Raw genomic sequence first — 25650 nt, 5'->3', positions numbered from 1 at the left:
CTACCTTCCCTGGACCTTGATGTCGGAGATGGCGTAGAAGTAGCGGGACAGGTTGTTCTCGTCCACCATGGTGGCCCCAGTGGCCGGGCGCAGCAGGCGCACCCTGAGGTCGGTGACGGTGAAGAAGTCGCGCAGGTTCTTGGTGGTGTCCAGCTGGCCGTACAGCGACGCCATGTTGTGCAGCCGGGGCCCAGCGAACAGGGCGAAGCGGTCCTTGATCTCAAAGCGGACCGTCTTGTCGTACTTCCACACGTAGCCCCGCGAGTAGTCCTCCGTGCAGATGATGTCCAGCAGGGTGTGCTGGGTCAGATCCTGCACCGTCTTGGGCTCCATGGTGAAGGCGTCCAGGCAGTCGGTGGCGTAGAACTGGTAGGGCTGCCAGCTTCGGCCGTAGTCCAGAGACTTCTCCAGGACCATCTGCTCCGGGCGACCGGACTCGAAGGTGACCACGATGTCGTCCGTCAGCTCGATGGTCTTGTTCCAGGACAGGGTGATGTTGACCAGCAGGGCCTTGGGGTACTTCTTCCAGGAGGTGGACTGCCAGAAGGTGGTGGGGTTGCGCCCCTCGAAGTCAAACATGAGCCTGGGGGGGTGGGCCAGCTCCTCGGTGTCGGCGTCGCATTCGTTGTTGCACATGTACGGGTTCTCCTGGGGAGGGGAAAAGGGAAAGGAGAGAGAGAGACAGAGAGAGAGAGAGAGAGAGAGAGAGAGAGAGAGAGAGAGAGAGAGAGAGAGAGAGAGAGAGAGAGAGGGGGAGAGAGGGAGAGAGAGAGAGAGAGAGCAGAAGGTGTTGTTGGTTAGCGCAAGTAAACATCCAGTGATTTATGTTGGCGCCCCTCAAAAGAGACTGGAGTGCGAGTGCGAGTATAACAACAGAGATGTTTAATGTGAGGCAAGGTATAATCGCTAAGCCCTCGGCTCTGGCTCTGCACTGCTGAACTGAGATGAGATGAGGTGCGTGTGTGTGTGTGTGTGTGTGCGCGCATGTGTTTGGGGAGTCATATAAAACACCGAAAGAGCCATCTTTTTATCGAGTCGTTACAAGGCTCTTTTCCTCCTCACCTCTGACCCCTGGCCCCCTGTAAACCCCGAATACGCTCTCAGATTATCCAAGTGGCCGCAGCGTGATTTATGGCACCCTCGTCCCTGCTTGGAGGTCTGTCTCTCATGGCCGTTCTCGACAACACACGAGCAGGGAAGTCTGGAGGATGGACCCCGGTTATGAGGAGGACGTCCTGGGGTGTCCTGACAGCGTGGCAGTGGGAGGGTGGAGATGGAAGCTCCGTCTCATTAAGGGTCAGACCATCAACTGCCTCGTCACAATTCTCTAGGTGTCGAAAAAGTGGCACAGTCTGAATTTCATGCCAGGGACTAAGGCTAATGACCAAGTGGCCTGAGTTTGTGAACGTTCGCCTTCGTGAAGTGAAAACGACACGGGTTAGGAGTGGGCTGTTGCAGAGGACCATTACTAACTTAATGGCTTTTTGTTTTTACCCACAAGCCCCTTCGGTTCCCATGCGTAAAAGAAGTTGACCGGCATATCTACAACAGAGGAGCTCTCAATCTTGGTGCGGCCTCAAAATCATCACCAGCCCCTTTTTGCTCGACAGAAAGCCCTCTTGGAAACATTTGTCCGCTTTGCCACAAATCATTTCAGCCCACGTTCTCCTCCCCCTAAGGCTGATGTAGCTGTCTGCGGAGAGAGACCCTCGCGAGCTGGGGGAGGAAGTCCTTCTAGAAAGGTCCTTTCAAGCGATACGGCCTCCAATTTATCAGGACAAGATAATCCGCCACTTGATTAGGTGGGAGATGTCACTCTCTGCGGCTCGCCGGTGGAGGGGACAGGAGGGAGAGCGATTCCTGATGTAAGACAGGAGAAAGAGACAGGCGTACAGAGATGGGAAGGAGTTCGAAGAAAAGAGAGGGAGACAGAGAAGGGAGGAGGGGGGGAGGGGGCGTTTTCAGCCCTGCTAATAAGCTCTTTGCGTCGTCCCTCGTCCTCCAAGGCAAGGTGACTGAGAGGCAGGGGTACCTGCCAGACGTTTAGCCCTCTAATGGCAGAGGGTCCCATTAATATCCTGTCTGCTCCATCCCCCACAGTCCTCGCCGAGCGCCGGACAATGGTGGCAGCGAACGGAACGGAACAGGGATGGGCTGGCAGCGGAAATTTCCACTTGGACTTGGATGTACGGGAGCCGTCGAGAGGTTAGGAGTGCCATTAACTACCATCTGGTGCTTCGGTGCCCGCGAACAGATAGGGAGGGGGCTCGTTGGCTGAGGTAGACCTAAGCTTAGGGGATTAGGGGAGCCCCGTAAAGGGAACGGCTCACGTGCCTCAGGTCTGCGGTCTGTTTGACAGTAGCTCACTCTGGTTGTAGCGGTCAGGGGGAGGAAGAACGGTGTCAGTCAATGGGAGGGTGGAAAGCGTGCGGACGTGAAAGGCCTTCTCGGGTCGTCTTGCGTCGCCGACAGCACGTGACAGCACAGTACGGCAAGCTCACACACACGCCAACACACACACATGCGCCCGCACACGCACGCTTCCCCCGTGCATTATACTAATCAGACACAGATGTAGCCTTATCGATCTCTTTTAGCGGACGGGAAATGTGCTGTGCAGCACCTGTCTTGCCTCGAAGAGCCCTGGGAACACACAGGTTCAAAAGCTTTCATTACCCTCCAGCACTCACTTAACAACAAAATAGTGCCTTATGAAGATCAATATCCTCACTGGTCATTTGGAACAGCTGCAGCTACCGACATAGGAAAGGAGAAAAGATGAAGTGCTGACCACGACCAATCAAAATCAATGTCCGACGCGTGTTTTGTTTTACTGTTCTGAGAACTCTATTAGCGTATGAACTAGTGCTGTCAGTTTAACGCGTTATTAACGGCGTTAACGCAAACCCAAATTAACAGCGTCAATTTTTTTATCGCGCGATTAACGCTCTTTTTGGCCTAGCAAACTTTGTAGTTTTTTTTCACATGCTGTTGCAACAACTACCGAAGTTAGAAAAACTACAACACCACACCGGATCTAGCTAGACCGGAAACAAAACAACAGGCACGCCACACACTTGTTTGGCTTGCAATCCGGCTAAAGCGTAGTAGCAGAGCCCGTTTACGGATATGAGACATTCTATGGTAGTAGGTTAACGTTACGTTTTGAGTGGATGGCGAGCGCGAGACGCCGAAATGGATGCCAATAAGATTCTGAATGGAAAGTTTACTTTTAAAAAGTTGCCAAATGGTTCCATTGACAAGACCAAAGTGATCTGTGTGTTTTGTCGTTGTAAACTGAGCTATCATCGCAGCACGTCCAGTCTGAAATACCACTTGATGGCCAAGCACACAGATGATGCGAATTCTCCGCCCCCTCATCAAAGCCAGGCGATTGCAATGTTGTTTTCAATAACAAAAAATATTTGCACGAAGCAATCCGAACCACTTTTCCATGTTGATAAGAGCATTACAATTTGAAAAAAGAATGGGACAAAAAGAAATCAAGGGACATTTAGAATAGATAAAAATGTGCGATTAAGTGTGATTAATCGCGATTAAACATTTTAATCGTTTGACAGCACTAGTATGAACGGCTTGGCGCACGTTATGATCATTGACGTCGCTACGCCACACAGCAATGAATATGTAATTGATGCAGATGTTGCTATTAATCCCAGTCTGAAGAACGCCAGACCAGACAGGGAGGACAGACCCTAGATTATCCAGATGACTGGAGCCAATGGAGCAGGGAGGTCATGCTAAATTGGTTCGAACGTTGTGGTCAACCCCCCCACTAAACACACTAGGTTAATCTAATCCCTGCTGTCTGGTAAAGTCAGTGTGTGTGAATACATGTATGTATGTGTTTGTGTGTGTGTGTGTGTGTGTGCACGTGACCCAAATGTGTCCGCGGCATTCCAGTTTTTTATTCAAATGTTTCAGGCTCATTTCACCTTCTCACAGAGGGGAAAGATAAATTAAGTAAAAAAAAAAGAAAGAACAAATCACTTCCACAAACATTTCCATTCTCCGCGTCGATAGACAAATGTTCCCTGTGTGCTTGGGGTCGCGGGGAGGCGTTCTCCTCACGGTTGGCCGGCCGAGTCTTTCCAGGGCAGACACATAACGGATAGCACAATCTCCGTGGCCACACCGGCGAGAGATGGAGGAGGAGGGTTACGCTAGCCGAAACGCTTTATTGCTTTTGTCCATAACAATCGAGTTATCACCGTTAGCCTCTGTTTTCACCCCCCGACACCAACGTTCCGCTGACAAACAGCTAGGCGGTATTCCGCACATAGATCTAGCTCAAACAACATCCTGTTCCGTTGGCACCAAGCCACACTGAAAGGACCGGTTCTCTGATATTGGCGACAACGACGCCAAAACAAAACGTGGGAACGCCGATTAAGAAACTGCACTAAGTAGAAGACGCAGAAAGTATATGGACGCAAACGTTGCCGATATAAAGGCTATCATGCGAAGGCCTGGCTTGCTGTGTCTGCTGCGAGCCGGGGCCTGGGAGGAGAGCCGTGTCAGGTGAGGGAGATGGGGTGGTGCAGCGTGACAAACTAGGCTCCAGCATCACTGATGGAGGACGAGACTTGAGGGAATATAAATTTACTGGCCGCTGACAGCAAGGCTTGATGTATCGGATCCCACCAATCAAACAAATCCTTTTGTGTGACAGATGTTTCGGACTTGTAACCCAGATCACAGATTGAGTCCTCGTTCCTTCCCTTGCTCCCTCCCTCTGTCTCTCTCTCTCTTTCCCTCCACTCTCTCTCTCTCTCTCTCTCTCTCTCTCTCTCTCTCTCTCTCTCTCTCTCTCTCTCTCTATCCCTCCACTCCTCTCTCTCTCTCTCTCTCTCTCTCTTTCTCTCTCTTTACTCATCCCGCTCCCTCTCTCTCCCTCTCTCTCCCTCTCTCTCCCTCCCTCCACTCATATCTCTCTCATCTACCCCTCCCTTACTCCCTCCTTCTTGCCCCCGTCTCTCTTTCTATCTAATCCTTGTTTTTGTGCTACTTTGTGGAGGGAGGTTCAGGTCCTTCCTCAACAGCAACCACAGTGTATATTACAGGGCTGTACAGTACAAACGGTCATTCCTCGAGATGTGGTTCCATGCGATACATTGCTTTTGTGAATGACATGGTACAGTGAATGCAGGTCTAAAACACTGGCGTGGTTTTTATGGTTCGCACATGCATAAAACGTCTGCAAAAGTAATACAGCACAAGCTGTTCATAAGATAACATGTGGCCATTGTTCTGGGGGAGTCGTGGGAGTTGAAAAGCTCACGTATCCCTCATCTTTTTTTGTATGCTCTCTGTGTTTAGTACAGTACACCCACGCACGGAAATATACAGAGACGTATGACATGCACACACGCACGCACGCACTCGTACACACACACCCAGACACAGAGCGCGATTAAAGTGTTTGCAGAGTTTATCGGCAAACACATCCAGATGCCTCAGCCCAGGAAATCCTGATGAGAAAACAAAATCCTGGGCCCGGCCACATGGTCACATCTCCTGGTCTCCAGGTGCCCCTGCTGACAACGACGCTTTATTAAAAAACCCGCCCAAGGTCCCCGAGTCTGAGGGAAGACGCCACGCCACCCCTCGTCCTCCACACACACACACACACACACACACACACACACACACGTCCCTCTGCTTCTCCCTTTCATCCGCTCCCTCTCTCTCTCTCCCTCTCTCCCCCATGCTACCGACTGCTTTGCTTCCTCCTCTCCACCTTTCCCTCACCTCCCCTCTCTTCCTCCGCAGCCTCTCCCCCCCATCTTATCCTCCCCTCCTCCGCCAGGTGGGGGTTAAGCCGATCCCTCGCGCGTTAATGAGACCTTGTGTGAGAGGAAGGATTTCTCCATCGCCCAGAGGCTTGATTGAAGCCGTGCTCTCTCATTTTCAATCCCCCTCTCGCTCGCTCTCTTTCTTTCTCGCTCTCCTTCCGCCTCTCTCTCTCTGTCTCTGTCTTTCTCTCCAGCTCTCTCTCCTTTCTCACCCTGCTGCCGGCTATGCTAACCCCTTTGTGGGAGCGTATATCCCAGGGTGATGGGTGACACAGACAGCTAGGCGTAGCCTCGGCGTGGTGTGAATTGTGGATGTGCCGTGCAGATTACGGTGAGGGGAGGGTAATGGAGACCCAGTGGAATCCTGTCAAGGATTACAATTACATTTAGAGAACAGCCCAGGGTCAGTCAGAGGTCACCGGGATTGGGTGAGTGGAACTGTAAGGAACTGACAGCAGCGATGCTAACTCCCCTCCCCCTGTCTGTTACTCCACACACACACACACACTTACCAAGTTAATGGTCATCATCTTTTAGCACATCCCGGAATGCCTCTTTGTCGTGAAGCCATGAAAGTGACCTACTGTGACCACCTGACTGAGGACTCCCGCCTGGGGGGGAGCGGGGGCGCGGATGAAAGGGCATGCTCGCCCTGGAGGACGGGGAGGGGCGAGGGGGGTATAGGGGAGGCAGGGAGAATAGGATGGGGAGGGAGGGTGGGAGGGTGGGAGGGAGGGAGGGGAATCCAATGCTGATGCGAGCGGTGTTGGCGCGGTGACAGTCCTCGCGGCGGGGCGGGGAGCGGGGGGGGGAGGGAGGGGGGGCCTGGCGGCTGGCAGCTTATGAGGCGCGACGATGGGTAAACGTCTCGCTGTCACGCCCACCGCGCCACCCCGACGCCGTTTAGGAGATTCATGAGGCCCGAAACCATGGCTGGGAGTCGGACCCTCCCCCCACTTCGCTGTGTTCACGGCGTATAAAAACAAATTGATATTCTATTATCTTTGAGATGGCGTCTGGGACCCTACTGTAAGCCAGGCTCGGCAGACCTCTCAGACAAAGGTGGGTCTTAGGAGCGCGTCGACGCGTCCAACTGCACCTTGTTTTACGAACACCTGCGCGGAACACTGAGCACCTGCCGATGTTTTATACATGGTCGCTAAAGTCGGGATGAATTATGCATCGCAGGTAGACTGGGGCGATCGCAAACGATGCACGAATGCAAATGATTATTCTCGAGTCTGCAGATGATTATTTTTGTATTTTTTTCTCCTGTGGATGTGTTTTGACGGATATTGTACGCTAAAATCAGGCACGTCATGCCATCATAGGAGGTTGCTTTGGGTTGATTCCATGAGAAAAACTAACATGGGTCATTGATATCCGACTTCTCAGAATGGTCCAAAGCGTTCGTCATCTTGCCGAGGTGGATTTTGTTTGCAATGACACAGTCAGCAGTTGAATCGCTGCTCTCCCTGCTCCGATTACTTTAAGGCCAGTCTGACCCTCTTGACCCTCTGAATTAGGAACTCTTTCCTCAAAGTCTCTATTAGTCAGCCGGTGAAAATACAACTTTAGCATAATAACTTCTACTCACGAAGAAAACATTTTTCTCTCTCTCTCTCAGTTCTTTTGTCTGGGCATAGATGTTTCATAGACTCAGTCATTCCTGAGAGTAATGCAGTGTTTTCGTTTTTATTTTTTTCAACCTATTTCCGTGACTCATGCATTGATTGGAGAAAAATAAATCAAATATTCTGCAAACCTGAACCTTGTATGTTAAACCCATGCAAACAAAGTCACCGCAGAATCTTCAGACAGAACGAAGAAAACCGAGCAGCATTCTTGACAACTACAGCATGAATAAATCCTCCCTAAACAGATGCGATTTGTGTTTCACAGAAGAAGCCACTGCATGTACTATTATTGAGGCGGTGTTCAGACAGAATGCTTGGTAGCTGTAGCAGGATCAACTCACCAGCTAACAACCTGCCAGGTTTCTTAATAGTCCCATCAGCCGTGCTGGGGACTGAGCAAGGCTGCCTGCTGGAGATGCTTCTGGAAGCAGATTTATAGAGCCGCACCATGGCTGCTCAGCTCAGAGGCTAGCCTGGGTCACGGGGTCTGGACACATAGACATCCCTTGTGGTCTGACTGGCTGAGAGGGAAACAACCTTTCTCTCTATCTCTCTGTATCTCTGTTTATCTCTGTATATCTCTCTATAAATATATCCATCTATCTATCCATTTCTCTATTTATCTGTCTATCTCTATCTCTGTCCGTCTGTTTAATCTGTCTGTCTGTCTCTCATTTTCTTATTCTTACACAGGCTCCACCCATTTCTCACATCTCCCCCTGCCTCACCCCCTCCACCAGTCGCCCCTCTCCCCTGTCTCACCCCCTCCACCAGTCGCCCCTCTCCCCTGTCTCACCCCCTCCACCTTTCGCCCCTCTCCCCTGTCTCACCCCCTCCACCAGTCGCCCCTCTCCCCTGTCTCACCCCCTCCACCAGTCGCCCCTCTCCCCTGTCTCACCCCCTCCACCAGTCGCCCCTCTCCTGTCTCACCCCCTCCACCAGTCGCCCCTCTCCCCTGTCTCACCCCCTCCACCTTTCGCCCCTCTCCCCTGTCTCACCCCCTCCACCAGTCGCCCCTCTCCCCTGTCTCACCCCCTCCACCAGTCGCCCCTCTCCCCTGTCTCACCCCCTCCACCAGTCGCCCCTCTCCTGTCTCACCCCCTCCACCAGTCGCCCCTCTCCCCTGTCTCACCCCCTCCACCAGTCGGCCCTCTCTCCCCTCCCTTGACGGACAACCCCAGGACAACAGCGCTGCTGTCCTGCATAAGCTCGCCAGACAGATGAGAATCCCTGTCACCTTGGCAGAGGTAAAGACGCTGTCACCCTGTGTACTGAGAACTAGGGAGAGCCCCAGAGAGCCACTTCCTCTGAGGGGGGGGGAGGAGAGCACAGCCTCCTGGATTCATACCCCGGGGCGCTCTGGGAGCGGGGCTGAGGTGGATCAGAGCGGAGGAGCGGCGGCGGCCGGGTGTAATTAGGGAGGGATCAGGCAAGAGAGAGAGAGAGAGAGAGAGAGAGAGAGAGAGAGAGAGAGAGAGAGAGAGAGAGAGAGAGAGAGGTCAGGCCGGTAGGAAGGGGGATCGTCAGCACAGGATGTGGAAGAGGGGGTTTTGAGATTTTTTGTGGATACGTTTGATTCCAGTTGAAATGGTTTGGACACCTTTCAATGTCAGGGGGGACGGTGGGTTTTCAAGGACAGCTGTTTCCCTGTATACAAGAATATATTATTCTGTATAGTATCTACTGTACATATAGATACTGTAGTAGAGTATTTATAGATATATAGATAGATTGATAGACAGTGTGAGAGAGAGAGAGAGAGAGAGAGAGAGAGAGAGAGAGAGAGAGAGAGAGAGAGAGAGACAGACAGAAATATTCCCGTAAAAAAAGAAATGATGCGAAAGGATACAGAAGATCAGCGTAACCGACATACCAGGATCAATACCGAGCCCTGAGCATCCACACATGGATGTTCACCCCTCCCCCCCTCCCACCCCATTTCAATATGTACGAGCTCTCGTCAGAAGGTGACGCGCGGGGGACCAGGTCCAGTTGGCTGCCAATAACGCTGGACTGCTGTTAGACTGGCAGGCGGCCGCTCCTCCTCACACAGCTATGGGGGTCTGAGTCAGACCCTCTCAACCACCTCGCCACTCATTAGCAGCCCATTTGGAGATGGAGAATCTCCCTTCATTAAGGAGAGACGTGTCTGTCTGGCCCCTCTGTCTCCAGACCAGGGGGTAAAGTTAGCACGATATAATTACCTCGGGACCACCGAGGGGAACGTGTGTGTGGGTGGGAGAGGCGTGTGGGGGTTGGGGGGTAGGCGGTGGGGGTTGGAGGTGGGGTATCAGGGGCATTAGGGAAAAATTCCAATCTGTCGACGTCCACGCCGTTTTCTGCCGGGAACTCCTCTGTGATTCAGAACGCTTTCAGTTCTGCGGCGCGAGGCGTCTCGGGCAGGAGATTTCACATCTTTTTTTTTCCAATTCTTTTTTTTTTGAAAAGCCATGGCTTTTTAGGGATGATTAAAATCGATACGGTTGTAAACGTAGGCATTCCCAGTGAGGATATCTGCCTGCTTTTGGTGTCGCTTTATATTCAGCTCCAGGCTCCTCCTCAGATCAGGGAAGGGCTCCTTAGTCATTCTACTGGGGGGCCTCCTCCTCCTTCTACTTCTTCTTCTACTACTTTTTTTCACCTCGGGATCGGAGAAGATGATTGACACATGACTCTGGGGAAAAAGAGCTCAGTTCCTTTCCTCTCTGCAGGCTCACGCACACACACACGCACACACACAGACAGGCAGGCGGGCAGGAAAGCACACACACACACACTGCCACACACACACTTTACACACTGGACACATAGGCACATGAAGAATCACGTGTCACTGCAGACACACAGACACATACTGTAGCAGCTTGCCATTTCGCCTCCTGGATTGTGAGTCGTGTCCACAACAACATCCCATGAACATGGAAAGCATCGTTCAATATCCTATTAACAATGCAATGCCGTTTCAAAAGGTGTCCCTATGGGTCTTGTCAGAAGTGACAATCCACAAGTGCAAACATGGCAACCCCTCGAACGATGAAACGTTCAAGAGGATCCACTTGATTCTGTCACAAAATGCAGATGTTCAAATCCACGCTGAGAGCACAGGCTCCCCCGCGAGGACTGTGTCTGTGCCCTTGACAAGCTGTCATTGAAAAGGCAACAGACAAAAGAGAGAAAATACAAAATACAACTCTCAAATGGCCACAGGGAACAGCTCCTCGAATCGACCTCACTCCGCTGAAAGGAAAGAGGAATTAAACACTGTTGCTGATTCATTAAACCAAGCAACTCCAACTCATGAGACCCGCACTGACAAAATATGGGAGGCTGGGTGACGGGTCTGGATTCTGGCAGGGATGAGGGTAAAAACACTGAAGAATTCGCTTTTTCTCTGCAGTGCGATCCATTTGACAGTAAAGACAGATTCGATGCCATTTGTGTTTCCTAGCCACCACCACAGCACAGATGGTTAAACTGAAGCTTTGCGAATATTGTAGATCAAGGGAATGTCAGTTGGTGTGGTTTAAAATAGTTATCTCTCTCATAGTTAAGTATGCAAACGGAATATGATTGAGAATATACTGTGGTATTTATTCTATCTTTTGAGATTTAGTGGATTTGCTCGTTCGTCAGCTACACTGTCAAAGTCCCTACTGTGAATCATGCTTGCTTAGTCAGATATTCTGACAGATTGATACTTATCTACAATCCCCACCCAATACAATGAGCACTTGCAAAAGTCTCACCAACTACTAGAGAGAGAGAAAAAAAGAACTTTTCCGTCAGTTTAGAAGTAGGCAATCCTGAAATATCCCCCGGAAATCCTTTTCTGGTGACACTGATGTCACAAATTCCCCAACAGCTTTGTTTTGGAGCGTCTCCTCACAAAAGCTTACATTTGTACAGTCAGAACCTGTCATCTCCCATGCTTCCAGAAGCCTCCACCTTTGCTCCTTCCACTCTCATCTCTGTGCGATGTTCCCTCCAACTGATGTGTACACTTATTCAATTTCCCATTTATTGTCAAACTATTTCTTGTTTCCTGTGGCTTGCTCTGTTCCACCCCCACACCTGCCTGTCTCTACGGTGCTCCTGCTCATAGCTCTGTACTTGGGATTGACAGACATGACATTGCAAGATGAGGAGCAGGGATTGTATTTCTCGGAGCTGGAACAATCTCAAAGCCCTTCTTGGTGTTCTGGTGCTAAGCACATATCCAGGGTCTTCCAGTCTCTTTCTCTCGCTCTCTTTCTCTCTCTGTCTCGCTATGGCTCTCTCTCTTTCTTTGTCTCTCCCTTCCTCTGTCTTCCCGTCTAATGTCTTTCAATGTATCTGTTCCAGTCAGTCAGTGAGGTGGCCATGAAAGCACCTCCTCCATGCTCCAGCAGGACCCGAGGCAGCATCTTCTCCTCATCCCTGCGTTCTCCCCCCTCTGCATCACACCCCTCACCACCTGGCCAAGCGACAGCCCGCCCGGCTGGCCTACATTTCAGCCCATTCTAGAATGTTCCGGGAAGACAGGGCCACTGAGGGAGTGTGAAATGCCAGGTGCTGGTAAGACAAGTGTGAAGCGTTGCAAATGCTGGTGACGCAACACCCCAGTGCAGTATGGGATACTTTGGGGCACATGTACGGGGATTATTAACGTGATGTACAGTGCAGTCCAAGTCAGTCAAACTGGTATTTCGAGTAAACATACAACACCGGCAAGAACGGCTACCGCCCGACACCACCAACGGTCCTCAAATGTCTCTTTCCTTGCCTCAGTAAGTAAAGAATCCCTGAACAGACTCCTCCACATCGGTAAAAGCATCTTCATAAGAATAATTCAGGAGGGTTGTGTCTCTGGTTACCTCTGACTTTGCAGCAGCACCAGGAGAGAGAGGGCTGGCTGTAATGCACACTGCTCAATACCACAGATGCTATCTCGACTGAGCCATGAGCCTGGAGGCTGGGTCCAGGGTGGATGAGACTGTGTGTGTGTGTGTGGTGTGTGCGCCACTGCGTGTGTGGGGGTTTGTGGGGCGAGAGCTTGCGGTGCGAGTGAGACTGTGTGTGTGTGTGTGTGTGTTTGTGTGTGTGGTGTGAGTGAGCGCGGTGCGAGTGTCATCTCTCCTCGGCTGAGAGGAGAGCAGAGTCGCGTGTCTCCGGTCCCTCCTCTGACCTCCCCTGTCGCTCGCGGGTCAAAGGTCGACCCCGCCCACAGTCCGCGGGCTGCGGTCGGGGGGACGCCAGTCAGTCTCAGCGGAGGCAGGGACGTGCGTGCGCATGCACACACACACTTCGCACTCAGCATGTCCACACGACGCGCATGTCTCCCCATTGCACAGAGTGAATCAATACATGTTCAGGGCGCAGGTTAGGGGATTGAATGTTTCACAACCCACCCCGTCCCCCCCCACCTTCTACACACACACACACACACACACACAGCATACTTCCACTATTAACAACATGGAAGACTGGAGATCCACGTTCGCGGCAGTGTGTGTGGAGCAAGCTGGCGTGCATGCGTACGTGCACACGTGTGTGTGTGTGTGTGTGACGGAGAGAGAGGCTTCACATGGAGACCCGTAGAGAGCGTGTTTTGGCAGAGAGGTGAGGCAGTCCTGCCAAACTCCCTCCCTGTCTTCACTTTTTAATGGATATACGACTGCCAATACAGATAATGAAATCAGGTTACTGAACTGCAATACCAGCACATACGTAGGCACTGCTGGGATACGTGACAAATCCATGTTTGCTCAACTCGACATACAGGGTCACTAGCAGAGCTGAACAAACCTATTTTGTAACTGATGCTTTGTCAGTCAGTTGTAGGGAACATTCATCTGTCTGTACTTGTGGTGTCAAGGTATGTAGGTAAGATTTCCAGGAATTTTGTCCCCTAAAAATGCATGTGAACAGAGCTGAAACCTAATACACGATGAATATGCTTTCTACGGCATTAACTTTCCAAACGTATACGCTAAAATAAAAGATATTTACCCAACCAAATACCCAGAGACGTGTCTGTCTGTGCTACACCCACCCCCCCACCCCCCCACCCCCCACACAGACACACTGCCACATACACTTCACAAACAGGACACACACACTGACCGCGGAAGCGAATGTTTTAACACGAAGCACTTTGTCCTTTCAAAAAGCAAGAGTGAGGAAATCAATGGGTCTCCGCTGGTCGTGTATTGACACGGACAAAGGACCAGCCAGCCCACCCACATAGTGGGGGGGGGCCCAGCTTGTCTTTACAGGGCCCTAGCATTACGTCTGGGTGGATGCGTTACAAGCCCACACCAGCGATGTACCGAAGGGTACTCGATGCAACGACGGACGATACACACACAGACAGGCACACTTCGGCTTGTTCACCTCTCTCGACTGTGGTGTGTTTCGATGACGATTCCACACACTGTCGAAGGCCATTCTTGCTGCAGTGACAGTCGCATGATGTCCAACATGACAGAACACCGCAACATTTAACCATCGAAACAGAGCCCGTTGTCAATTAGAATGAAATAATTACAATATTATTGAACAAACAAATAAAACGGTTTTGACATAGTTGAGTGCATATCAAATATTAGTGGCACTTTGGATTCAGGTGTTTGTGATAAGCATTCATTAATAGGTAAGAAAGCCTTAGTAAGTTAAGTAAGTTAGTCTAATCACATATTTTTGTTAGTAAACATCTTATGAGGGGCTTTTGCCGATTAATTAACATGGATCTCATCGTACAATAACCCTAACCCAAGCCCTAACCCTTACTAATATTATTAACACATACAGTATATTCTTATTAACAAATATGAATGTTAATAAGCATTTTATAAGGGCTTTGCTACCTATTAACTAACGCTCATTACCAACACCTGGGTCTGAAGTGTTAACCAAATGATTAGCATTTGATTCATCTATTTGCATAGATGAAAGAAATCGTGTGAAACTCAACCATTGTTCTGGTCTGATTGTGAGCTGTGAGTCTGGAGCCCCACGGTTGATACGAAGGCTGCCGTTTGATTGGATTCAAAAGGCTCAGATCTCCTGCGAGCCGTGTTGTTCACCCATGTCACAGAGGTGCTGCATGCTCCAGAGAATTCAGAGAGGCAGAGCCAGGGAGAGGGAGGGAGGGTTAGAGGTGACACCCGGAAAGAGTTTTTCTCGTCGTCGTCTGAACGCGGGAGGGAGGGAGGGAGGGAGGGGGGAGAGAAAGAGAGAGTGAAATATGAAGTGACTCCTCCTAACCAACACCCTCATGTGTTGAGCAGAGAGGGTCATTAACCAGGGCTCTGGTTAGCTCCTCCCCCTGGCCTCAGCCTGGCGCAGCGTCGCCAGCCTGTGATTGGCCAGAGCCGTGTCACTCACACATTCCCAGCCTGCGCCCACATCTCTCCACTTAGCGGAACCCTCCACCCAGCCCTTCCGTCGTCACAGGAGGGCAAAGGTGTTGGCTGCTGTTAACCCACCCCACCCCCCCCCCACACACACATACACACACACAGACACACACACACACACACAGACACAACAACCCCCCCAACCCCCCTTCTCTAACCCTCAGGTCACCCCGCTTAACAGAATTGATAATTGGCTTTTCCCTCAGGTGGGAGGGGGGGGTGGGGGGGTGAAGCGGCAGGATGTTGCAGTGGGGAAGGATTATGGTGTGGCGCGCAGGTTTCTTCTGCTGTAGGCTGATTAAATATCGTTGTCTGTTACCTTCTCAACATTAGCTGATTGATCTACGCACTCCATTTACAAGGGTGTAGAGGCGTGCTTCATGACAGTGTGGTGATAAACGTGATGTATGTCATAATGTTACTGTAATTTAATGTAATGATTGTGCTTCCAGTGATTTAAACGTATGAGTTAAAGCTTGCAAACATTAGCATTTCCCAATGGAGGAAACAGTGTATAGCCGACACCACCATCAATAATATTCACGACGCTCTACTTGTGTTGCTAACTTACAGTGCTCAATTACAAGTTCCAAAGCTCAAGATAAATACAGCGTTGGAATAACCATAACGAAGGTAGCCTACATTTTCAGGCAAATTCATGGGGTTGAAGACCTTCAAAACTGTCCACAGAACGTCAACCATCTGCTACTTCGACAGCAAAAAGCGAAAGCATCCCCGATGTGATATTCTCCTTCCCGGAGGAAAGAAAAAGAGAGGGAAAGGACAACATTTTTGCACTCTGAGAATACCCGTTTGTTCATTTGAGACCGCACAACAAAGGAAAAACATGGCTGACTGGGTGACAGCTGTCTTCGTGACAGAGGTATTATCAGGTGGGTTTTTAATTGTTATGCTGGAGGCAGCCCGACATCCAGAAGGGCTGGAGGAGATGTTATGTGGCTGCCAGTCACACGTATATCTTCCTGTTGTTTTCACTGGGCCCTCGCTGAAAGCTCTCTGATGAATATTCATAAGTTGCACTTGTAGCTGAGGAAAGAAGAGACAAGGCCCAGGGCATGTGCAGTTTTTAACAAAGGTAACACAGACGTCAGTGATGCGTACCTGGGAGAGCTGGTGGGAGCAGTTCCATGACAGAAGGCAAGGGCAGCCCTTTCGGGGCAGGGACGACATCTCGAAAAACGTCAGAAGCGATAATAATGTCTTTTTTCACGACCCCCTCGGACCGACTCGCGTTCCGAATCGCCGCAAATCAAACGGTGGATGTGTGGACGCCGTCTGTCTGGGTCAGGAGTCTAATCAGGCCTCCTTTAAGTGTGGAGAACGAGGGGCAAGAGCAGGAAGGATACCAATCACGCCCGATGAAGGGAGATAAATGGGCCGCTTCCTTAATAACAGTCCTGGCCTGGGTCTCTCTTTGTGTGAAGCGTCCTCTTGGCCGAGGCGCCGACAACATGCAATTATGAATCCTTTCTTCTCACCCCTCCAGAGATTGTATTCATTATTCAAACCTTTCACTTCCCCCTCCGCCAGGTAACTCACCGACGTCCTCTGATTCACGACGGAATGACAGTGCGCCTTGTTGTTCAACACAACTCCGGCCGTCTGCCTGTCGTGAGTCAGCTAGAAATCGCATACCCATCGTGTCATTCAGACCGAAAACCACAGAAACGGCTACAACATGGGACGGAGATGGGGGAAAAAAAAACGACATTTAAAATACCACGTCTGGTTGCCTACTGTGGTATTAACGTGTTCCCTAAGCTGGAGAGTCACAGACACGGTCTGATAATATGCAAATAAACTATTATGAATGCTACATATCGGATACTCCGTTGACACCCTTACATAATCTAGGTGAGTTGACCTCTCCTTTTAGAGATCGGCATCCGCTCAGTGAGCAGAAATCTGAAGGCTAGTGCCAAGTCAAACGGCTCCTTTCCAAAGGATGGCTGCTATGCTAATGATTTCCCTGTAAACACAGAGCCAGCCATATGCTTCCCTCCACCTACACTTCCCAGCAGGCATTGCCCTGTCACAGCAAACCTGCTTGCTGCTTGCCTGCTGCCAATGTTTCACTGGCTGAGAGCTTCTCGCAAGGCAGGCATCCAGTCAGCACAATGGTCTGACACCCAATTTGAGCAGCCAACCGCACTCAGTCCAAATTAAACCAATATTGTGTAGATTGATGATCACACAACGATAACATCCCTTCCTTCTCTACTGTACTTCCTTCCTTCCTCTTCTTACCTTCCTTCCTTCCTTCTCTACTTCCTTCCTCTTCATACCTTCCTTCCTTCCTTCTCTACTTCCTTCCCCTTCTTACCTTCCTTCCTTCCCCTTCTTACCTTCCTTCCTTCCTTCTCTACTTCCTTCCTCTTCTTACCTTCCTTCTTTCCTTTCTTCTTTCACTCTTCTTTCCTTTGAAATGCTCCAATTATCAGCACCCGCCCCAGTAACCTTATCGAGCAGAGTTACCTGTTAACGCTGACACACTTCATGTGATTATACCGCAACAGTTTTCAGCAAAACTGTTCTGTGTCTCTTGCATCGTTTGAAAACAGGGTTGGCATTCTGGGAAACCTCTTCCTGCTGAGGTCCAAAGGTCCTCGTCTTTGCAACTGCCGTCAAACCATTTTCTTCTGAATTGATTTTGCATTCAGCTTTTGCGGCACACGGAATCAATTCAACGTGGGGAAAAACCAGCAGTTGCGAAACAAAAACCCAACAACTTCCAACAAAGACTGTTTTGTGGTAAATCCTGTGGGTTGGCACGGAGACCTGACTCACGGGCTGTTTTCATCTCCTGGCAGTCAAGACGCCATTGCTCTGCCACATGTGCTCCTACGAGCACACTCACACGCACGCACACACACGCACAGACTCACACACACACATTCACTCAGACACATACACACACACGCACACACACACACACACACTTTCATGATCCATTTTCCAAGATCAGCGCCCTGAGCTGAAAAGAGTTGCCATCAATATCGCAAATGAGGGCTTCCGTGCAGCAAGCGTTATCTTCCATGTCTCCATGGGGAAAATAGGGGATTTGCTTCTCATATGTAGAGAGAGGAAAACTAGAGAGTTATTCAATATCTTTAGCTACGGTTTATGTAATCCTACCTCCATAGGGGTGAAAACTCTGGAGAACCTGGCCTGATAGGATTTGGAGACTAATGGTAGTCATTTGCTTAGAACATGTGTTATGATTTGGAAAAGATTTTGCAATGACGTGCCCGATGAGGTAGTCCTTCTGGGTTTATTCTATTTATATACAAATCTGCAATACACACTCATTTACATTAGGCGTACGTCTATCTCGAAGGTCACACTGGGACTGATTACCTCAAAATAAACAAGGGGGGGATTCGAACATGCACCCATTGTAACTTCTCTCTTCGCCACGGGAATGTTTTTGTAGGGAAAAAATACTTACGAGAACTAATTAGGATTATTAGTGGTGTGTAATTTATCCGACAGGGAATAGAACAAAATTGCTTAGTTGTACCAAAGCCAAATCGAAAACGAGCACAGAATTAGTGGCTGTCTCAGCAAAGGGGATTTTATGCCAGTTGCATTTGTGATACAAGCTTGGGATAGAATAGGGGGGGAACCTCCAACGAGGCGAGAGAGCAAAGGAACGTACGGCTGTGGGGTTCACCGACTGCACATCACGGAGAGATTCCAAACTACTAGACAGAAACAAAATCTCATCCAAAGAAGGATTATGACTTGTAAAAAAAAAAAAAAGATGTGTGATTGGATGGTAAATGTGAAAGAGAGTGTGCCGTTTGTGGCCCCGGGAGGTGATGACGATGTGCCCTTGCGATGCATTTCCAGTGTCGTATCATCTGTAGCCTGAAAAGGATATCAAAAAGGCATGGACTGGCTTTCATGACAGTATTTGAAAGATCAAAAGCCTGGCTTTATTCCGTCTATGAAAGCACATGCTGATAGCAGGACGTGAGTGAGGTGGCCCATTCTCTAACTGGGTAAGAGCTCTCGAGGTTATGAGAGAGAACCGTCCCGCGAGGGAGTGGTCATAGCAACCGTGGACGACACCTAACGTCATGGTGTCTGGTCGTTTGACACAGTAAAATGACGTTCGTGCCGAGAAAGTTCATTTTGCGTCATTGAAACAGAGCTATCAGAGCAAGAACAACATGTAGAGGGCAAATATAGTCCTCGTCCACACATCTGACACGCATAACTATCTGAATCAATTCATGTACAAATCACAGACATGTCATTTCCCCTACAATTCCAGACAACACTTTCCATAGTCACGTTTACAGATTCCACTTACAAGGCTGTCACACAGGAGTGATGGACAAACGCTGTTTGGCGTGTGGTGACAATCCACCACAAGTCAAACCAATAGCTAATTAGGGAGAAAAACCCAGTGTCAGGAAGTCTCTCTGGAGAGGTTTAAATGCCAGCCCCTGTATCTCTCCTGCCCAGAGGCCACAGGACCTGCAGACACTGCAAGTCCAGACTCAATTTACCGATTAGACTCCTGTCCTGAGCCGGGTAATAAAATGCTAACCATCTCAATATCCAGCCTAGTAACAACATCACCACCTTCAGTTTGATTCAGCTTTTTAGTCCTTTTACCTCCGGGTAAGAGACTGCAGCTCTCCTTTTCGGTTTAATCAGAGACGAGTCACTAAAGGGAGACTCCTGGGCCTCTCCTAAATTGCTGGAGACGGTCTCGCTCGTGCAATAACTGCAGATTTATGTCCGAATTAAGAGTAAATAGCTGCCCTGGTTTCTGGTCTTTAATTAAGCAAGCCCATATTCTACACTGTCCTTTTCACTGAGCGATATTCTCCGCGGGACAGATGCTCGCTTACGGGGCAACTTGCTTTTCTGATACCAGCATATTTACCATATGTGTAAAACTAGGCTCTAGGAAAGGGCAACTGTATATATTTAGCCTAAACCCAGAGAAGCGTACGGGATCGGCTGTTCTCTTTCTGATATGAACAATCCTTCAGCTGTAAAAATAAATAAAAATAAGACATGTTTTCAACTACTCAGTGTGTCTTCTCTGGCAGTGCAACTTTATCTTTTGATGGTCCAAAAGACAAAAAACAGTCCCACTCACAACAATTCACTAATATCTGAAAAGGCTTTGTCAATAGAGACAGAAAAACACATCACAAATCGATCACATTCAGCACAAAATGTCATTATACACATGCTTCTCAGGGAAGCACTCTGTATTTGATTTCCAATTCTGATAGCATTGCTATTGATTTAGAATGTGCTCCCTGCTTACCATTGGGCCAGACACAACAGATCATTGGATTTCTGATCTGTCAATCATGGTAATCTGAGGGGCTGTCTAGGGCCAGTCGGACTGAGCCGGCCAGCCCCTGCCACTCCTCAAACGCTGCAGAGAAGGAGGAAAGGACCTCAAGGCCAACCCGAGAGGAGGAAACAGCCAGGGGGAGAAAAAGAAAACCTTCCTCAGCCTTTGTGAAAGCACATTCTTCACATTTCTTCTTGAAAAAAAGAAAAAAAGTATTCTGAATCGTTTTTTTCTTTTTCTGAAAGAGGATTTACTTCAGTCTCCTTGAAAATCCTTCCCCCTAAGTGAGAGACTTAGTAATCACGTTCATTTGTAAGGTTTACGTTTATTTTCCTTTTCTCTCTCAGTGGTCATTGTCAAGCATGCTTTGTTATTGATTGTAAATCTTATAAATGGATTTGTTTATTTTACCTATAGGACACTTAGCATTCCAAAGTGACTGGCTGTTTATCTCTGCTTCTGTTTCACAAATGGGGTTGTTTTGACATCCGGGAACCACATACTAGCATTCATCTTATACCTCGTTGGACACTTCAAACACACACACGCACACGCACACAAATGTCCCCTCAAATAGGTTGTTAATATGCCTTGCTAAAGGCTCGTCGGCAGCAGAATCGTCTCCCAGACTCCACGCCCTGTGTCTCTGAACACAGCCTTCTGCGACCCCCTACTATTGATCCTAATGAGGGATGGGATCACGCGCTCTTACACATTCCAGACACGTTTTATCTTTCTCCGTTCCCCCAATCCACATAAAGTAAATCATAGTGTTACTGCCCGTGTGTGCATATCAGCACGTCATCTTCTGTTAAGACGATTCTAACTGCGCTCCAGCTCTTGTGGACAGCGGCGTAACAAGTACTTGGCGGGCCCGAGTGCAGATCTCACCAACGGGCCCCTTACCGACCTATCGTCAAGCGAAATTATTGACTGTTGACCTTAGCGATGCGCAAGGAAATTTAGGCTACTTATGATGTACAATTAAGGGTAACGACTGCTCCTTCTATGTGAAGATAGATGACGGTTTAAAAAGTGAACGTCTCTGACTCGCGAGTTTCTGGCTCTAGATTATGCTTGCTACAACACGGAATGAGCATAATGGAACAGTCAGTCATGAGCCGACGTATCTGCGACGTTTAAATAGAGCACAGAGATGAAAAGAAAATCTGATCATTTACCGAGGCTTATCCGACGTTATGAATGACGTTTCGATCTGTCATGTGTGCTATCTGGGTACTAGTAAAAAAAAAACAGTCACTTCGATGGTGAATATTTGATTTTATGTTCGTTAGATATGCTAGTTTACATTTAGTCTATCTAGCTTTAGCTATTTTCCGACTACATCCTGCACATAGTTTATTATATCTAACCTGGCTGCTGCCTGGTATGGCCTCGGCCTATATGTGAATTTTTATGACGTTTAATAGCCATGTCAACTGCATACACCAGACAGTAAACGTTATGTAATTATTAGCCTACCCTGGTGGCTGAGTTTCACACTCATTGCTGTTGCCGGGCTGGGGGTCAGACGTAGTGTCCTCTTCAACACGCTTCGACACAAATCCAAATGAGGATAGTTTTGACAGCTTTACCACCCTTACATCTTGCTCTTTTCGTTCCTGCCGCTTTCTGGAGCCACTTTTATGTTAAAGGGAATGGCATGGGGTAGCCTAATTCGCTTCAAAACGCTAATGCAACACAACTGTAGTATCCCAACAACAACTGTCTGTGGTATTCCAACAACTGGATGGGAACAATCGTGTGTGGGTGGGCGGGAATCTTTGACAACAATATTACCCAGACATCCTTGCTATTTTTCGAGGGCAATATTACTTAATAAAAACGAGATTTGTGTCATTCAGCAAAAGGCAAATGAGAAAAAATGAATTATTTGCTGTTGTTAACACTGACTGTTTTTAAAATGTTTATTGGGCAGGTGATAGCTCAAAATTCTGAATAACTGACACCATAATTGAGAAATGTTTGCGAATTCATAAGACTGGATCACATGTGATCTACAACTTGCGGTTTTAGAGCGGTGCAAGGGGCCCGGTCAGATTGCCTTAAGGGGCCCGGTCAGGTTGTCTCACTTTTACATCGAGGACGGGCCCCCTTTCGCCACGGGCCCTAGTGCAGCTGCACTCCTTGCACTCCCTATAGTTACGCCACTGCTTGTGGAACATGTCTGCGGCCAGGTCTAGCGTATGTTTTCAGCGGTAAAAGAAGGCTTCTGAAAGTCGCTGCTGCGTCGTGCGACACACCGAAGCGTGGCGGCGCCGTGAAAGCTAAGGGGACAGCCACCCCCGAGGCACCAACAGCAATTAAAAGTCAATGGATCCCTAAACCCTCCTTCTGATGGGCGACCACTGTAAAACGGCTATTCTTAGAAAACGCATACACAGAGGGGGTTTCAGACGATAATTTACCATGCGCAATGAACTGTGAAACCCAACAAAAAAACCTTATTACCATGAGAGGGATTTGGCACTCGCCCCGCATTAGAGGAGGAGAAAGAGGAAAAATCCTTAGTCATAATACTTTTTTTTTAAATCCCTGTGTCATAGAAATTCATGCAAGCTCCAAATGGTTGGGATGGGTGTTCTGGGCATATTTAGCATGGAAACAACGTGATTGTTTGGTGTGACTGGAAGTCAATATACAAGGCCTCAACAGCAAGGCCTCCTCAAAGCATTATGATAATGATGACTGATGAGACTAATCCAATGGAAACCGTTAATTTCCCAACATTCATGGAACTGTCATTTATGAGGATATGATTTTATATGATTTGGGGTCAACTTTACCACTAAATAAATTGGATGCTGCTGTCTCCATGCTATCCGAGATTGATAACGGCTTCTTATCAGTGAGACTATTCATGTCTACAAAATATGAATACAATATGTCTGACATCTGTGGCATGCAATACAGTAGTCGGCCTAGGCCCTACTCTCATCTATCTTATTTAAACATACTGTTTAACGTTGGAAACAAAGACAAGCCATTCACGATAATGGGAAATTTCCGCTGTTTGATTCCCTGTTACCGGCACACACCGCTCATTTTACCACAAGGACAGCACAGGCTGATATAAGCTTGACGCAGCACATAACGGGAGGGTTAAATTGAGGAAGCTCTCTCTTATCTTGTTTTGGCAGCACGCAAGCTGTGGCGCCCGTCGAATGCCCTTTATGGAATTCACACCGACAGGAACATCACCAACGCTGCTAGCTCCCTTCTGTAACCGTTCTGATGCAGCCTAGATGGTTTGATCTGTTTGACTGCTTCAGGTGAATGACGACGACGACGCCAAAGATGAGGAGGATGGTGATGATGGTGAACTACCAAAGTCTGATGAGAGCAGGGGCACCTGACTAGCCTTCTAGCTCACAACATCAGCGGAGTGTGTAGAACAGCAGGGGAGTTAAGAGTGTTAGGGGTATCGGTACAGCCGAGTCTCATCCTGCACGGGAGTTTGCGGACGATAGCCATGCAGTGCTAGGTGGTTACATTAAGCCTGGGCTGGGAATGTGGAACTCTCAAGTTACTTCTAGGTTTTTTCTTGCGGCGGCCCAAGGCAGGCAGATAAGAGCCAGGTCTAGGGATCGGGAGAGAGTTGAAGAATAATGAAATAAATCCCTGATCGCCGCTGAGCTCATGCAAACTTTGTGTTCGAGCTTCGCCAGGGAAATGTGGAGAGGCGGCCTACTCCTCCGAGTGTAGCCTTAGCTGAGATTCTGCGTTTTAGCTCCTGACACTAGAAAATATTTATCTTCGGACAATAATTCCCTGTGTTACAAAGTGATTGTGGTTGGTGCTTAAGGTTAGGTTCAAGTGTGGCTTTCTGGGAAATTAAATCAGTCAAAGGGGAAAATATCCTTGAGAGCAGATTAAGATCGTGTTTGATAAATTCAATCAAGACTGGAACAGCATTTTTTTGTGAGAATTATGAAAGAACAAATCATGCACAAAACAAACTAGATGGAGGCATGTTAGTTGTTTATTCCGAATGTGATCAAGAATCAGAGGAAACAATCACTTACACTTCTAGCTTGGGAAATTACACAAATACGTTAACTTTGAAGCTCTCTGGGTTGGTTCCAATACACAATTTGCGTTTCTGGTGAGCACTTCAATCCTTCTCGATTCTGTTCAGTCTGACAAAGATGAAAGCCAATTCATGGATATAGTCTACTTAGTACCCCTCTGATGTTCAACAGGCCTATTGAATAAGTAATTAGTTTTTCAATACTGTTAAAATGCTAATATTTCCAACCTGAGTCCAACGTCGCTTAAGTGTCAGCACTTTTGAAAAGCCGCTTTGTGCCCTGTTTTCAAATCTCGATCCTCATGAAAATAGAATGAATAAAATATTCGATTAAATGGAATGTCAACGTTTGTCTCACAAAACACTGGATCCCGGGCAAAACTCTCTGCTATGTGCATGGAGCGGGCTGCGCATTTAAATACGAAAACAAGGCATATTGTTGCTGACAGTGTGCTCGTTTCTCAACGAAATGTCATCTCGGAGCTCTTTAGGGATGGCGCTACACGGCGGGGGGGCTGCGAGTTAAAACACCTCCTGCCTGACGAAAAGCGCCGTAATCAGGATCAGCTTAGAGAAAGGTCAGAATTGTACATCAAAATACACCCGTAGTTCAGTGATCTCCCCCCTTTTTAATGGATCGGAAATTAAGAAAAAAAGTGTGTTGTCTAGACGTTTTTGCTGTCTGGGATCACATGGGTTTTCATTGCGTATAATGCAGTATTCCCACTTCCGTCTGGATTTTGATAATGTGCTGAAGTACCCCTGTCTTATACAAGTGTCCATCTCTATTGGCTAAATGATGTAGCATTCAGGGAAGATAAAGCCTGCATCCCCATTGTCAGTTTATAATGACCATAATTGAGATACACCCCTACATTAAAAATCCTGAAGGAGGGCTTGTCTCATTATACGAGGACAGTATTTTGCTTGGCAGAACTGATAAATAGTCTGTTAATTTCCTATATTAGATTTGATTGGCTGTTAAGCTCATCACGGTGCTATGGGAGTCACTCCTTCCTGGTTAGTATGTGAGAGGATACACGCCCACACACACACACACACACACATACACACACACACACACTCACACACACACTCTCACACACTCACACACAGGGAACACTCCCAGATGTGGAAGAGCACTCTCAGAACCCAATACGTTTGAGGAAACCACAGCCATGAGATGGTTTTTTCTTCCTCCACATCCCCCTGACTAGACAATTTGATCGAGCCTGATCTCCATCAGAGCCCGAGAGACCTCTGTTGACGCAGCTCACCTCAGAGGACCCGAGGCCAGCAGGGGCCCCTTCCCCCAAACTCTTTGGCATTTCCCAGTCCTCCGAGATAACTCGTATAACTAAAGGGGGACGGAGGAATCTAATAACACGGGAGGGGACGGGGG

The 25650-nt window shown here is 48.5% G+C and overlaps 1 protein-coding gene across 2 annotated transcripts in view; it reads right to left on the bottom strand.

The window, feature by feature from the left end:
• Positions 1–25650, bottom strand: part of LOC124470133 (netrin-G1-like) — a 35150-nt gene continuing 9500 nt past the window's right edge. For both annotated transcript variants that reach the window (XM_047023886.1, XM_047023887.1), the window contains exon 3: positions 1–648. In XM_047023886.1, coding sequence (XP_046879842.1) covers positions 1–648 — 648 coding nt within the window. The remainder of the gene's footprint in view (positions 649–25650) is intronic.

Source organism: Hypomesus transpacificus, chromosome 8, assembly GCF_021917145.1.
Source record: "Hypomesus transpacificus isolate Combined female chromosome 8, fHypTra1, whole genome shotgun sequence".
NCBI classification, from domain to species: domain Eukaryota; kingdom Metazoa; phylum Chordata; class Actinopteri; order Osmeriformes; family Osmeridae; genus Hypomesus; species Hypomesus transpacificus.
This window is presented reverse-complemented; position numbering and strand designations above follow the sequence as displayed.